General features: G+C 43.2%; 1 protein-coding gene across 5 annotated transcripts in view; it reads left to right on the top strand.

Annotated features, from left to right (window-relative positions):
• The window catches only part of LOC308330142 (DNA (cytosine-5)-methyltransferase 3A-like), a 52,658-nt gene that overhangs the window by 12,383 nt on the left and 22,812 nt on the right, over window positions 1-17,463 (top strand). For 4 of the 5 annotated variants that reach the window (XM_080784860.1, XM_080784857.1, XM_080784858.1 and 1 more), the window contains exons 4-6: window positions 3,585-3,939; window positions 10,957-11,003; window positions 12,754-12,900. In XM_080784860.1, coding sequence (XP_080640986.1) covers window positions 3,585-3,939; window positions 10,957-11,003; window positions 12,754-12,900 — 549 coding nt within the window. The remainder of the gene's footprint in view (window positions 1-3,584; window positions 3,940-10,956; window positions 11,004-12,753; window positions 12,901-17,463) is intronic. The other variant, XM_080784861.1, reaches the window with a different exon arrangement.

The raw sequence follows: 17,463 nt of genomic DNA, 5'->3' as shown, positions 1-17,463 counted from the left end.
TTTTGTGTGGTTGCATCTTCGCTAGGACAACCCGTCTGTGTGTCTGTGTTTTCCTCCTGTCCTGTGCACACCTAATCTCGGAAACTGCTAAGCTAAATCAGAATCAGTTTTGTCACTTCCACAATACACACTAGGCAAGAGGCATACAGGGGAGCAAAATACCGTTCTCCGCAACTCATGGTGCTTCACATTTAAAAACAATAGATCCGTGTCAAACTCATCATGGAGGGGCGGCGGTGGCTCAGGGGTAGAGTTGCCAGTTCGAACCCGGGCTCCCCAGAGTTAGTGTCGAAGTGTCCTTGAGCAAGACACTGAACCCCTAATTGCTCCTGATGTGCTGGTTGGTGCCTTTCCTCCACCATTAGTGTATGAATGTGTGTGAATGTGTGAATGTAATGCACGTTTGAAGTTCTTCTGATTGGTTTATTTCAATATTGTTTTACAGTGCATTACTTAAGTATAATACTCTTATAAAGGTATATGATATACCATTACTTACAGTACATCTAACTATATTCTTTACGTTCTAAGACCTTTTCTTCCCCCTTTCTCAGGAATGCTGCATCATTACCGGTAGTTGTTTTGTCCTTTGTAACTGCCACGGCACCGATTTTACAGAGAGTGCTATGACATACATTTTCTAGATGTAGATTGTAGACTTTGGTATAGATTTTGTTTCTATCACTCCCATTTGCTGAACATCCTCAGTCTGAAGACAGAAGTCTTTGTCGTCCGTCTGAATTACGGGGATTTAGATGTAAGCACTCTACCTGTCGACAGGAGATGAAGGCTCTAGTGCTGCTACTGTCGACAGCGTGATCTGATCTTGCAAGACATGCTCCACTTTCTGCTTTCACTGACCCAGTAATGGGATTGTCTGGGAGACTGTTTTTTCTGTTATTTTTTCATGGCTATTTTTAGGGCAGGAACAGAGACGCCCTATCAAAACACCCCACTCCCTCCACCCCCCCCCCCCCCCCCCCCCATTATTACCCCATCTCAAATTTCCTACACTTAAAAGAGAATTGATCTTTTCTAAGTCGACCCAAAAGACAAAGAGTATACATTTGGAGATCAAGGTGAAAGGGTTGTGCAAGTGATGAATCTCTGTCTTTCTCATTTAAAATACCTTTTTCTTTATTTCTTTTGAGTAATAGTATTGTCTCTCGGAGTTGGGTAAATGCTCTCCATAGAATTAACTATAGTTTCCTGGGCGTTCCAAACTAAACAGACCTAAGAGGGGGGGGGGGGGACGACTCAGGTTAGACGACGACGACCCTCCTGTCAAATAGCCAGCATTCTTTTCATATTTGTGTCTTGCTGTAACAAAGAAACTACACGGTTACAGGAAGCTCCGTACTGTACTCTAGTCTGTATACTGTACAGAACTCGTACGTTATCCTTTATTTGCCTCTCTTAATTGGCGTACCGCAGAGCTATGTACACAGCTTTGAAGTTTATGGCTTCCTATAAATGGAGCAAGGTGGGAAATTCCTCAATTCATTGACTAATAAGTGTAAAGTCAAGGCACAGTTTCTGATTATCCCCAGACACAGCTGTGCACTATATGAGATAGTTGCATATCGTTGCTTTCGGGTAGAATCTGTTACTTTTCAGGAAAGGGAAAAATAGAACAAATGGAACAAATGTAGTTATTATTTTGTCACAAGCTCTTGCAAAGCATTTCAGTGGTTAAATAAATATTTATAAAACCCACTGACGGACTTATGACTGTGGTTTCAACCTGGTGCCCCCCATCTGAGCATGACATTATAGGCAAATATAGCCGCTCTACAAGCTCACAATGCATTGTGAGCTCATAGTCGTAGATCAGTATTTTTGCTACTTTTGTCTTTTATCTATCTATAAATGCACCACGTCTCTGTGTGTATGTACGTGTGTACGTCTGTAATTCACGTAACTCGGGAACCATTCTCCCCACCGACTTCAAATTTGACACATGCATCCCACACCACCACAGGGAGTGCAGTGCCCGGTCAGATACACGGTTGTCCTGAACCACCACAAAAGGCTCTGCCCAGGCTTTGGACAGGGCCCCTGCCCAGGCTTTGGACAGGGCCCCTGCCCGGGCTCTGGACAAGGCCCAAATTAGCCAATTGAGCACAGCTGATCACCCCTAGATCTCCATATATGGAGCTGGCCTGTTCTGACATCACAATGGTGTTCTGACATCTGCATAGACTCCATATTTGGCCATGCCTGACAAAGAACTATGGGCATAAAAGGGACACAGACATAACTGGGTGGGGCATCATTTCCAACTTGCATCGTTCCAAGTAGTCCAGTGGGCACTGCTCTAGTGAAGTATAAAATAGGGCTTAAGTGGTTAAAGAATGTCCAATAAATAGCATTAATTTATGAACGATGAAAAAAATATGGAGAGATGGAGATACAAGGATTCTGCCCAACAACGATGATATAGGCCTACATGTACCACTTTCTGTCAAGCTGTCCATTTCCCCTCTCTTGCTGTGGCATCAACCTATAAAGGGCTTACCCTGACACATCGACAATGGGAATTTTCTTTCCCGAGCCACTCTCTCAGATAAAAAAAATCTTCAAGGCTTCTCGATGACACCTTGTAAATCCTGGGATTGTATACTACAAAGCCCTCTGCAGTAGATCCAAATCCAATGATGTGTCATAACCGCTGGCAGCTGCAGCATGTCTTCTTCATTATATCAAACGGTGATTTACTGCTACAGGTATAATGATATGTACACCTGACAGATGGCCATGGTACAAAAAAAAAAAAACAGCTTTCTCTTCTCCTGCGTCCCTGCAGGTTAAAAGCTGAGTACATTAGTGTGGGCAACTCGTTTAATGGTGGCCACAAGGGACGCTGATAGCCAAGCGGTTAAGGCACATACCACATAGAATCTGATGCCAGTGAGACCCGGGTTTGACTCCCTTGGCCGCACTGATACTGCTGTCACTCTCTCCCTGTTTCCAGTATCTCAGTATCCACCACCTCGGAGTAAAGCCTGGTCTCTGTTTCAAAAGTCTGTATGATCCGGTCGGGAGCTCTTCTACAAAAATTGAAGTTACAAGTTACTGTTGTCATTCTCTTGTACTGTATTATTTCCCACCACGGAGTACCCTTGCATCTCGGAGGACAGGCAAGACGGGCAGTGTCTGTAGGCCAATCAGAGGCAGGCGGGGCGTTACCATGTCTATGCTCGGACATAGACATCACGCATGGGCAACAGGTTAGCGGAGAGCACTGTAGGGACAGCACGTTAGTGGGCATCAAGTTATGCCTGATTTACACTTGGTTGCACGTCAGCACACAACTAAGTAAGTATAAAAGAATATTAATAGTGACTCAGCAGCAGTAGTTATTTCCATTTATCACAACAAACTAATTCGCTGGAGCAGTGCTCTTTGCCACTTCCGAACAGTTATGTTTTTTGGTTAATGCAATTACCGAGTGGGGGGTTCCTTAAAGCAATATTTAGTTATACTTATATTATTTATAATATAAAAAAGTCAAACATTATTAATCTACATAATACAGTATATCTTAATATATACACCATCTATTATTTTCCTGGTGCTTGCAGGTGGAGGGCTGCAGCTCCTTTGCAGAGAGCATCGGTCTGGGTAACTGCCATCCAGGGCTGGGTAGGCCGTCCATGGCACAGGTCCACAATGGAGACGTGGGCGGGCACAGAGACAGGACGTCCGACGCCTGCTTCCCCAAACAGGAGAAAAGGGAAGTGGAGAATGGGCTGCCTAGAGACACTCCCTGCCGGGCAGAAGACGGCTCACTGGGTCAGCACGGATCAGAGCGCCCTTCCCTGGAGAACGGATTCCTTGTAGCCAGCCGCGAGGAGCAGGATTCTCACGGGAAGGACGACAGCCTGGCAACCCCGCACAAGAAACGAGGCAGACGGAAACTGGAGCGCCCGACAAAATGTGAGTTATTGGCTCAGTTTTCTCCATATTCTGTCTGACGCTGTTTCCATTGTTCAAGCAAGTGAATAGGATTTCCAAAATACAATATGTTTAGACTGCATCCGCAGAGACCCTGTCCCTCTGCTTGTCTTTTCTTATTTTAATTAGTTGAGATGTGTCTGGGCGTCACCCTTTGGACAGTAGGGGTGCACTATTGGTGTCATTGAGCCAGGGAGGATGTTGTGTTTACACGCCACAATCAACATAGTTTAAGCCAAGGGAAGGGTGGGTGATGACAAATGCACAATGATGAACCATGAGCTGCAAATGAACAACAGACCTAGAGATCCTATATAATTAGGACTTACAGTATGTGTGTGTCACGTACAACGCCAGCGTTGCAGATCAACTTTCCATTGGGCCAGTATAACATATTATATTCACTCATCATGGCAATAATGTTTTTGGATCAGCGCACAAAACTAAAACCTTATTCGAATGCACAATATATACCGGTAATGTTTTGAGCTGAGCCGTTAGACCTGCTGTTTCTCTCTCCGTCTCCCTCTCGCCATATCTCTGTCTTACATACAAGTCTCTCTCTTACTGAATATAAGAGAGTCAGCCACGTGTTCTCTCTCACTGCCGCGGAGAGACGCTTAGGCAGTGACCTTGATGAGTGGTGCAGTAAATAAAACCCAGGGTAGAGTGAGGCAAGCCGTCTCCTGGCAACGTGCCTCCGTCTTTGCCGAGTGCAGGGAGTCAGCAGGTCTCTCTTGTGGCCGCCACTTGGTTGCTGTCTGTGTGTGTGTGTGTGTGTGTGTGTGTGTGTGTGTGTGTGTGTGTGTGTGTGTGTGTGTGTTCATGTGTCTGTGCATCAAATAGGATCGGGTGGGGTGGGGGCTTCCAGGTGGATGGCACTGTGCCCAGAGCTCTTACACACCAAGTCTGCACTCTGTATTAACCTGATCTATGCATGCTGTGAGTGCGGTGTCTCTCTCTCACACGCGCACGCGCACACGCACACACAGAAAATGTGGATTGAACTCTAAATTACTTCATTAACCCCAGAGCCCAATGGTCCTTGCAGACCACACTCTAAATTGGCTCCATGCATCCACGTAGACACGCTACAGATTTACATATTTAACCGAAATGTAATCAACAGACTCTTATTAATTACATGTTAGTATATCACACTGCACGTTCACGTACAGTATGCGGGGCGACGTCAGTACAGTCACTAAATTAATTTGTGTAGAGAGAGAGAGACAGACAGACAGACAGACAGCACCCCATGACAGAGCGTTAAGAGACTGAGGGGGCAGCATGGTGGATCGATCCATCTGGAGGGCACAGGAAGGATTTGAGCGCCGGCTGGAGTGGAACCGAGCGCTAGCAATACGAGAGCTGGAACACAGTCAAACTGGCAAGGTATAGTCTCTGTGGGCAATGCAAGCCAGCTCTTCTCACAAACCCAACGACCTTGGCAAGTAACTCCCCCCAACCCCCCATACACACGCATACATATACACACTGACTGCCTCAGCGAATTGTTATGTAGTCACTTATTCCCATTGAGGGGGGGGGGGGATAGAGGGATGGAAAAAGAGAGAGCAGGGTTGGACGGTGCATGCTACACATGGAACAAACTAGAATAGGCTGTTAAGAGAGCGGTCCATTGTTTGGACAGGCCTGTAGGGTGCTTCAAAGACAGCGCCAACACGCCGCATTTCCCCATTTCCACTATTCAGTTAGTTATTAAATTATGTAAGTTATTTGTCATATCTGCCCTGTACACCTTTTGTTTCACAAAGCCTGAAAGCCAATGTAATTTTCATTCATAATGTTCCAATAATGTTCAACGACAGAAACACAATTAAATTGTTAAACACAATTATTTGAGCGATTAATGATTAAGTAAAATGTCATAATTGTGACAGCCCTAGACACCGCTACTTTAATAGTTGTATATAGAGTGTGACGGTGTTCTCTCTCTCTCCGAGTTCACACAGTGCTGGAAACAGAACTTGATTACTTTCAAGTTAACCACATTCAACCTGGTGTTTTAATTATTTTCCAAAATAACGGATCTACTCACACGTAGCGAGTCGCGACATGTTGTGAGCTTGTAGATCTGCTAATTTCGCTGTATGATAAACTATAAAACAGCGCTAATCGGTTAAATACTTTGAGCCGAGAGTAGGCAAGTAACAGTATGAGATTTTAGTATGGTACGGTACAAACTAAATACTGTATACCGCGGTATTTCATGGTGTGAGATTATGACATGCACAACAGGTGCGCAGCCACACCCAGATCTGAGTCCAGTTATACTGTAGTTGTCTCCACCAGGCCGAAGGCGTCCGTCCGTGCGTGCGGCACCGTTAACCCGGTCGATTTGCACACAACAAGAGGCCGACTTTTGAAAAACTACTACGCTACAACAGGCCAAGTCGCATCACTCTCACTCTCTCTCACTCTCTCACTCTCTCTCACACACACACACACACACACACACACACACACACACACACACACACACACACACACACACACACACACACACACACACACACACACACACACACACACACACACACACACACACACACACACACACACACACACACACACACACACACACACACACACACACACACACACACACACACACACACACACACACACACACACACACACACACACACACACACACACACACACACACACACACACACACACACACACACACACACACACACACACACACACACACACACACACACACACAATCCTCCTGGTGGAGACCTGTGCCCAGAAGGGCATTTCTTTTATTTCAGTGTTGTTTTTGACAGCAAATTCTGATTTTAGTCATAGTCTTGAATGGTTTTCATTTAGTTTTAGTCACATTTTAGTCACCTGGAATGTTTTATTGTTAGCCTAGTTTTAGTCGACTAAATATCATAAGATTTTAGTCAACTAAATCTACAGTTGATTTAGTCGACTAAAATGTATTTTGGCGGGCCTTGTTGCCGTCGCAATGACTGTTTTTACACTTGCTGAAAATAGCAGATTTAGTCGACGAAATCAGTCAAGTTGTGCAGCATATGCACATAATTGCTCATATTAAAGTAAATAATAAAATAATTTGAGCAATGAGCTCGGAAATCACACAGTATCAATACCTTGGCTGTTTATGCCGCGGTAATATACGGTATACCTTTACACGCCTAGCCGAGAGTAGCTACCGGTATGCGTTTCTTGGGCAGTTTGTGATAAGATGTGATTTTGGCTTCCTTCCTCCTGCTGCTCTAGGGAAAAAGGAAAGACGAAAAAATAAAATTTCATGAATCATGAATCCTGACTGTTTGATAGTGTTTCAGTTGAGTTGTCTCCATGCTCCCTGGCTAACCTCTCTGCTCCGCTGAACACAGGAAAACAATGATGTTCAAGAATGAATAACATGCCTTTGTTGTTAGGGACCTACAGAATCATGGCTTGAGTTAATAGGAAATCCCCGACATTCTAAGATTTTATTGCGGTAAAGCCTTTTCTTTTTTATTACACTGTGGTTTAGGTACAAATTTCAGTAGAGCCTGGAATATTTGCTGTTATTTTTGACGGTTTATACACTCTCCCGCTAGTTTGTAGTTTTTGTAGCTTCCTAATAGATTTAGCAGTTAGTACATGTGTAAGTACCTGGCTGATATATGATATGTGCAGCTCCCCACTTTTGGATGGTTTATTAAACAATCTAAAACCTCAGTCAGATTGAGACATGCATGGTATTTTTATAAGCTTTAAAGGTGGAAATTATTTTAACATACAAACCAGGATTGTAATATTCAAAATGACATGGTTATTGGCAGATAAAGACCAAACACCATCCTCTGTGCCCGCGCTGCAAGTTCAACACTCAAATCAGTGGTTCCCAAACCTTTTAGATCGAGACCACACCGAGAACAAAATATAGGGGTAATTGTTTTTGTTTGGGAAACACTGGACTATAAGACGCTCATAGCTTGATCCTGATTCCTGCCATGGGAGATTGGTGTGGAGATTATATGTGCCCCCCAAAGTCACACAAACGAAGCAGTATGTTGTTGCCTTTTCTGCTCAGTGTCAAGGGTGTGTGGGAGGGACCATGCTAATGGCAGCCAGCTGCAGCTCTCGAAAAGAGGGATGTAGGGTCAGAGGTGTGATATTTGCCAAAGTAAACTTGGCCGCTCTCCACACTCATCATAACCTGGGCAGCATCTCCATGCCTTCTGGGTTGCATCAAACCCAAATATGGCACTCACCACCTAGTGTATACCTGCGTGTGCAATGTGATCCTAAATTCACTGTGATCAAGCAGAGTTTAACGGAGGATTTAGAACAGAGTAGAGGACGTTAAGCCTACATAGGTCCTGCACCCTGTCGGTTTCTCTTAGTGGAAGCCTTTATTTACTTATTTGAACTTTATTTTATCGGGCAGGAGTCAGGACCATAAAGAGTAAATTGCTCTGGATTAGTGTCTGCTAAATGCTTAAATTGTACAAAGAAATGTGTGTGTGTGTGTGTGTGTGTGTGTGTGTGTGTGTGTGTGTGTGTGTGTGTGTATGTGTATGTATATATATATATATATATGCTAAGCCCATCGATAGCCCTGGGCTGATGAAAAGTGTTTTGTTTTAATGCCAGATTCTGTGAGTGAAACTAGACCAGGTCTATGAAGCGACCGGTTTCAGCTATTTAAAAAAATAATCTTGAAAGCAAGCCCAAATAAACAACTACACTTCAGAAATAAGCCCAAACTAAATCAACCTGCAACTATGAATATTTACAAGCGACTTTACAAGCCCAAAGTCGCTTATAATAAGCAGACCTGGCAACACTGGCAGACTAGTGTTGCAAGCTACTTTTGCCTCCTGGTGTGATGGTTTGGAGGTGTCATCTGAATGCAATGTGCTGTCGTTCTGACTTTTAAATGCCAACTAATGCCAACAGACTACAACAGAGTAGCAGTTTGAAGTAGTGTGTGAAGTAGTCCGTTTTGTGGAGAGAGAGACACCTTAAAGCAGAGGTTCCCAACCACTGGTACGTGTACCTGTGCTGGTACGCGGGACATGTCCCACTATGGTACGCGAGAAGGGAATCCCAAGTTTTCCCGACCGTTAATCTATAACTGTGCGTCACCAGGATCAATGATATGGTCAATGACAATGATATAACATTATTTTGTGATATGATATAGCAGCGGGTAGGCTACTTGAGGCCAGTCAACTGTCTTCCGTGTTTTGGTACGATGATGCGCGACCTTGACGCACCCCCGTCCCCCTACACCCCAGCCATGCCGGTCCGAACAGCCAGACCGTGGTAATAGAAAGGTTGGGAACCCCTGCCTTAAAGAACAACTTCAACCAAGGTTCATGTTTTAGGTTGTCATTAGAGAAAGTAAAAGATGAGGGTTAATATTTTTTTATTTGCCGCTTTCTTTAGTTTATAATGTTTGTAGCTATTTTTGACATGGGGCAGGGGCATTCAAACAAGTCGCTAAATATGTATTTTAAATTGTTTTTCTTTTACAAAATGTTACGGTGATTTCTTTATTATTATTTACTATAGTCCTACTATGGCCACAAAAGATTACGGGTTGAATGTGAAGGGGGAGGTGACAAACTGACATATTGAGCATATGACACATAGTATAGCAGCCCCCTAGTCAGATGTTCCTTCAGACAGACGGAAAACAACTACTGTGGCCTGTACTTCCCTGCAGGGTCTAGTAGGGCTATAGTAAGTACATATTTAGCCACCCTGTCAAAAATAGCTAAAATCGCTAAAACGAAAGAAAGCAAAAAATGAACACTCATCTTCTACTTTCTCTAATAACAACCTAAAACATGAACTTTGGTTGAAAATAAAAGAAAGTTGTCATTTAAGAGCAGTGATTCTCAACCTTTTGAATTTCAAGGACCCCACTAGCTCGTACGGCACCCTCCAGTACATGCACTGGGGCAAGCTCAAAATGCACTGTGTGACCTTCTACATCAGCTTTCTTCCTCACATAACAAAGCGTAAATGTATCATGGCTATTTGTTGTGGCAAATTCACACAACCCTACCACACTACTATTCAAGAGAGGAAGAGAGGGTGTGCTTCACCTGAGTTACACCGAAGATATATATCAAAGTAAATCACCAAATGAACACCATGACACAACGCTACACATACAGTAAAGGCCCACCACATAATCCCCCAATGCATTCCCAATACCATTGTTAAAAAATAAACACACTTTCTGCCATGAGTGCATCATGGGATAACAACAGAGATTCAGTGACACTGACAACACAGCTGTTACTAATCGACAAATTAGACAAGAATTAATAATTCAGACAGATTGAAAATGCTTGTAGGCCTTATTTTAAGCCTATACCATGTGTGTGTGTGTGTGTGTGTGTGTGTGTGTGTGTGTGTCAATCAATAGTTATAATAGTCATTATGATCCAGTAGCACAAGTTACCTACTTAAAAATCCGTTATCAATGAGAAATCTAATGTTTATGTGCTGCTGAACTGAATCCAAACCATTGTTTAGTGGCAAGGTGTGTTCTAGCAACAACTCAAGATCACTTTTGGATATTGATTGATTTTCCATAAAATCCTTATTATGAAGTATAGCAGTCCCACATAACGTGAAGTCACCCTACCATTGAGGTGCGAGGGGTTAAAGGAGATAGCCCTGCAATACACTAAAAATCTAATTCCTTTATTGGCCAATTATCATATTCTGAATGTATTCTTCTACCGTTATAAAGTTAATTGAGCAGCCCTACTGTAAAGTAACTTCATCATAGCATGATGTTAATAGCCTTAAGGATGATAAAGACTTGAGCTTGACAGTCCTGTATAATTTATGTCTATTTACTAATTAAAAGGGTGGCTTCCTCAGCTTAATGATCTAGATTAGGTATAATTGATGTGACCTGTAGCTTCTCCAGTCTCTTATGAATGATTCAGATCATCAATTGTCTCACTGTCTTCCCTCTAGATGTGGAACGCAAGGAGGATGACGGAAGAGATGTGGTCAAGAACGAGGTAAGAATTCTCTTTCATTATGTCTTCTTTCCCTGGCTGATGCTATTGTGAATATGCTGTCAAGGACAAGCCACCTCCAGGGCCTACATTCACCAGACTACTGTTGTGATGCTAGTGTTAATTTGCTGTCAAGGAAAATCCACCTCAGGGCTAGTGTACACCAACAATTACTCATCATCATTTGTGATGGGGGTGGATGAAGACGCAGTGGGTTAAACACAACACTAGACAGTGTACTTGACAAAGGATGGTCGGAGGAAACCTATGTTCTTGGCTGATAAAATGACACCAACAGAGAAAGTCTGGCCTATACCGTATACATTGTATAGATTTGTTATCAACTATCAGTGGGATTTTGTTGTGTGGGACTTTTTTATATCGTGGTAAACAGTACTCTAAATTAATACATTTAAACAGTAAGTCTGTAAACAATTGAGGATGTCAGTTGAAAATCACAGTTCCGTTTGACACCATCAATGAGATTATTCGACGTGATTTCTGATACATGAGAAGATATCGTGATATAATATTGATATTGAAAGAATTGTCGTGATATACTTTTCTTCCCTTCAGTTCATACTAATATGGTCAGTCCAAGTGCAGACTGCCAGGTCAGTCTTTAGGTCTTTAAATGTATATATGGCGGTTTTATTGGTGATAGAAGATACCTATGGTCCTATGCCTCTATTTCTATCTACTGATGGCTTATTACATCATGCTTACTCGATCAGTCCAGGCAAAGAGGGCCTGGTCAGATGTTAAGTCAAATCACAACAGTTATACTGTCTATATTTGTATACTCTTTTAATTACTGTTACTCTACTACTTATTCTGTACTGCACTTGTTCTCTACCTTTACCTGTATCTTTATTTAATCCTTACCAAGCGGTGCTGCTTCTGTTTGACAACAGAATTTCCCTTGGGATCAATAAATGTCTGTCTGTCTGTCTATCCATCCATCTATCATTCTCTACTGTATATTTCCTAGATCTGGGCATTGCTCTTTATACCAAAGGATGAACTGGTAATGGTTATTGTTCCATAATGGATATACTATATCATGTTTATGGCTTGGTATGATGACCTAAACTGGGGTAATCAGACATTCCATGTACATTGTACACAGTAATATCCTCAGTGTTCATTTAACTCACAAATGGAGCCAAATGGACCCATAAGGCTCAGAGTTTGAATGTATAAATTAAGGGAGGATTTTATTGTGTACTTACTTTTCACCTCAATTTTAAGAAGTAGGCTGCTTCCGATTGTCACTGTGTGGGTTTGTCACTACACCAGCTTAAGCTCTGACATGACCTTGGACTTGTGAAAGAAATGGTACCTAGTGGCGTATAGATTTGAAATATCAAATACACTTGGGAGGCCCTGACATCGGCTGGCTCTGGTGACTTTGAGACAGTGCCAGGGCGAGTGCTGTTAATAGACACTGTGGCCTTACTCATTGCCGCTTGACAACTCACAAGCTGACAGCAACAGGGGGCTCAACATGTGAGTCATCATCTCTTTACAGGTTAGACATTCCCCTCCAGCGCCTCAACCATAGAACAAATCAGTGAATCTTTAACAAGAGTCTACCTCAGCTGCTTCAGAGATAGCTTCAGTTTAGCAGCAAAACTCACCACCTCCTCTCAGAGTCTGTCACAGAACCCCCCCACCCCCCAACCCCCTCCCAAAAAAAAAGATTCAGATTTATTTATTTTCTCTATCTATTTTTATTTATCCCTTTAAACAGGGAGATCGGGGGAGGCTGCGAGGGGGAGTTGGTGGGGAGATCAGCCTTCGTCAGAGGCCCATGCCCAGAGTAACCTTCCAGGCTGGTGACCCTTATTACATTAGCAAGAGGACCAGGGAGGAATGGCTGGCCAAGTGGAAAATGGAGGTGAGTACCCCTTCTGGGTCCTGGCCACTGTCTTAGGGGCTGCTAGACAGTACTGTCGTATAACAAACCTATTTGTTCCTCAGTAGGAAATAAGGATTATGAATAAGAACAGTAACTTCACAAGTACTAAAAAGGCAGGGTGAAAATCTACCTCAAAGTTTATTTCCTATCCTGCGAAAAGGATTGTTGGTACAGAAGTGGATAATTGTAGATCATGTGGGTACAGTGTAAAATATTATGGCATGTAATGTATACAGTACAATGGACTATAGTATAATATACTAGGCTTTTCAGTATATTATACTGAAAAGCCTAGTTTTTGACACTCAGAAACACAAAAAGCTGTTTGCCATTTTGCCTTTCTAGGGCTAGAATTGTGCAGGAGGATTCAAGTTGGCGTGCTGGCTGGTCATGCAGTGGCGGAAACTCCGTGGGTTCAGAGGCGCGACTGAACCCCCTGGCATTTTGGCAAAAGCGCGACTGAACCCACTGGCATTTTGGCAAAATATATCAATATGCAGTATGCACCCACTGTCCACTGAAATTTCCCTTCCCCAGTGGTCATGTTGTCATGCACGTAGTCACATATAGGCCTACCTTTAGGGGGTTGGGGGCGCTTGCCGCTTGGGCAAGATAGGTGTTGGTACCAACCGAAAAAACAAAACTCGTTTTTTTCCACCGCTGGGGGGGGGGGGGGGGGGGGGCTGCATGAACCCCCTGCCGTTATAAGAACTTTCCGCCACTGTGGTCATGGGTTGTGAATCACTAGGGTTAAGAGTACGGCACCATAGTGCATTTGTGTCCAAGTGTATTTGATGGGTCATTTGATATCACATGAAGGTACCATTTATTTCATTGGCTTTGTGTGGGGGCCTTGGTTCACTCGGTTCATGGGTTTCCTGTCTTTGTGCTATAACTATTGTTGGCAAATGCACAACGTCGTTCCCTAAAGGTTTTGTTCCTTCGACAACACATGGCTTTCTTCTCACAACACTGTACGATGACAGGAAATGTTTCCTTTTGACAAATTAACACTGATGATTTTACTGGGCACTGTTGTAGCACTCTGGTTCCTATTAACCCTATTAAAAATATGTTTTACTGGGTACTGTTGTAGCACTCTGGTTCCTATTAAAATATGTTTGCACAGCTAAATCAATAGTTAAATGTAATTTTAACAGGATGTATCAACGCCGGTGAACAATAAGATGGAACAATGTTTTTATCCCACTATATGATCACGACACATAGCCAGTCTTAAGTCTCACTGAATATGGGTGCAAAGCGTGGTTTCATTACAGACCATTAATAACTGTTCCCAAAAACAACACGTGTGTAAATCCTCGTGAATGTACTGTTTCCAACTCGCCTGCCCAACCCCTGCACTACTACGGCTAGTCATGATAGATATTACTCCTGCTCCTAATGTGATGTAGAGCGACTTTGAGTGTTACATAATGAGTTGTCTCCATAGTAACAAGAATTCTACCACACACACACACACACACACACACACACACACACACACACACACACACACACACACACACACACACACACACACACACACACACACACACACACACACACACACACACACACACACACACACACACACACACACACACACACACACACACACACACACACACACACACACACACTCTGTTGGAACAGGCTTGAGGAGAAGCCGTTAAAGTGTCTAAAGTAAGGAAATATTGCCAAATTAGCAGGACATGCTGGGGTCTCACAAGTGAAATGTTGTGAAATACAGGGAGGAAATAGGCATTTCACATCTTCCACATAGAGAGGGATTTTCTCTACAAATAGAATATCGAAAATGGTTGTTTTTCAGTTTTTCTTGTTGCAAAGATGCATATTCTGTGCAAGCTTGTCTGTTGCTTCCCCTTTTTGTTATTTGGCTCATTACACGCTTTCATCTAAATCAAGGATTGATATGTTTTGGTCGTTGCAGCCCTTTTCTAGAGGACCTCGAAACGGTGCAGATTAAAGTTGGGCTTGATTCTGCTCTGTGCCTACAGAGCATGTTTGTTCTAGCATGTTGCTGGGGCAGTCAGGTCTGTTCAAGCATGTTGCTGGGGCAGTCAGGTCTGTTCTCGCATGTTGCTGGGACAGTCGGGTCTGTTCTAGCATGTTGCTGGGACAGTCGGGTCTGTTCTAGCATGTTGCTGGGGCAGTCGGGTCTGTGAGTATGTTGCTGGGGCAGTCGGGTCTGTGAGTATGTTGCTGGGGCAGTCGGGTCTGTGAGTATGTTGCTGGGGCAGTCGGGTCTGTGAGGACATTTTGCCTGAATGGGTTAGTTTCAGGAGGTCTGAAACCCTGCTGTCTCGCGCCTTCCCTCCGGGAATGGGAACACTCTTTTTACGTGTCTTGTGTTACAGTGGACTTCTCCCACTTCTCACTCTCTCCCACCCCATTCTCTTCCTGACCCCTCCCCCAGCTATGGAAATAAACTCTGTGTTATGGATATGAGGGTGAAGATGAGGTTTGCAGCAAATTTCCAGCCCTGCTTGCTCTCGCAAAGCAAGACAGCCTCTTGGATCGCTGCCAACATTTTGCAAGTCCTCTCTAGCCAACCAGAATTCCTGTCTGGAATCACCTGACCCTGAATTCTCAGACAAAGAAATGTTCATGCTTTCTTTTTTTTTCTGAAGCAATCTCTCCTACCCCTTAGGAGAGCTGAGGGGCAAAAAAAATTCCAATCCCGACACATTGGATTAGACGTGTCGCGCACCGGCGTGTATGGGTATGTGCAATGCATTGTTTGTTTGATAACACAGTAGGAAAGTGTGCATGTGTGATTAGCCTGCTTACAGCGAGAGGGAGAATATGCTGACTTCAGGTATTTCCACGAGTTGTTATGGACCATCTGCTCTCTGCACGGCTTAAAGGGAAACCGTCTCTTTAAAAAAAAAAGAAAAAAAAGAATGAGCGGGTGAGTGAGTGAGTGCAGGCGTTTGCAGATGTGCTGAGGGGAAAAGTTGCTTGGGGGGGGGGGGGGGTTAGAGTGATCCCATGGGGGGGAATGTGCAGAAAGTATTTCCTATTTTACAACGGGGCCAAGAAATGTTGATTTCTTAGATCAAGTGTGTTTACGGCAAATATTTGTAGAGCAATCACATGATTTCATCTTACGTAACATAACATAGGCCTATTTGTTTTGGAGATAACAAAACTGTATTAGACTAACATTAAATTATTCTTATGATTTGCTCTGTGCTCCGGTAGTCTAGTAAGTTGAGGTGTTAGAACACATGACAAATGATTTAGTCTTTTGAACTCACGCTGACCTGGGTCTTTATCTGATATATTGATTATAAGAACTAGGAGAAAGTTCGTAGGCCTGAAAGTCCTGTTTTGTTACCCAGCAGTCACCGAAATCATGTAATTACCTTGTACTTTGTTCTCTTTGAAGAGTGAATGGTGCGTTTCCCCCTCTGTTTCTACATTAAGTAGGTCTATAACCACAGGAGCACTAAAGGGATTACTTAACAACCTTTTGAAAAGCTTTTGGGAGCCATATAGGCAAACTCCTTGGGGAGCTATTTTAACAATGCCACTTGTGGATTCATGGGGAATTATGTTTATGTATTCATGGCTGACCCTGTAATATTCCTAATTATCTCTTAAAAGGATATAACACAATGAAGACCAGATGGCCTCTTTTTCTCTGACCCCCTCGCCCCCCCCCCCCCCCCCCCCCCGCCCCCAAGAAGGCTATAAATGAAATACGCCGTGCCTTTTGTGCGGACCAGTGCTTAAAATCTGCCTTAATGAATGCAATAGCTACACTGCTGCACACAACAGATCTTGAGGAATGCTAGCTTATATTTTACGCTTGAAAGAACCTTTTTCGAGACCAGCGTTAATGGGTTCTAATGAGTCCAGTTTGTTAGCTCCATCTGTCATAACTTGAAGAGGTTATTTGTTTGTGTCGTAAAGACGAGCTTGGTCCTATGGAAGTGAGTGCACTGAAGTCATATCTCACTGTATAATCCATCAAACAGCCACACAGTCCCCTGCAGCGTCTTTCTTGTTTGATGCGCATGACAGAATACTGTATTCAAAGGTCAAAATCTTTTGTAAGACTTCAAAGGCCGGCTGTCATATGGTATAATGAAGTAATGTTCATCATTATACCTGATAAAGCTTTCCCCTTAAAAATGTGTCTCCCCTTCAAAATATACTTGAATTCAATATAAGAATATTCATGATTTTTCTTTCTACTGTATGACTGCAGTCTTTGTACAGTACCTGCTGTCTTCACTAGATATATAATAACAACTCTACCTATGCTACTCTGTAGCAATGGGGCTTAGCATCCGTGACCAGCATCACTACAATCAGAGTAACAACTTTGATTATTGTGAAAATACCTGTTGGTGTAGTCAGGAGAAAGGCCATGAAATCAACTGCAGGTGTTCACCTCATAAAAGAAGAATTAACCATTGTGTTGCTATAGTCAACTCTATATACCATTAAGTGTTGTGTATGAGCGGAAAGGCACTTTAGGGCTTAATTCAGCTCTGACTGGATGTCACT

This window comes from Protomyctophum bolini (genome assembly GCF_963924005.1).
Source record: "Protomyctophum bolini genome assembly, chromosome: 15".
Lineage (NCBI taxonomy): Eukaryota > Metazoa > Chordata > Actinopteri > Myctophiformes > Myctophidae > Protomyctophum > Protomyctophum bolini.
Note: the sequence above shows the minus strand (reverse complement) of the source record. Positions and strands in the feature narration are given on the sequence as shown.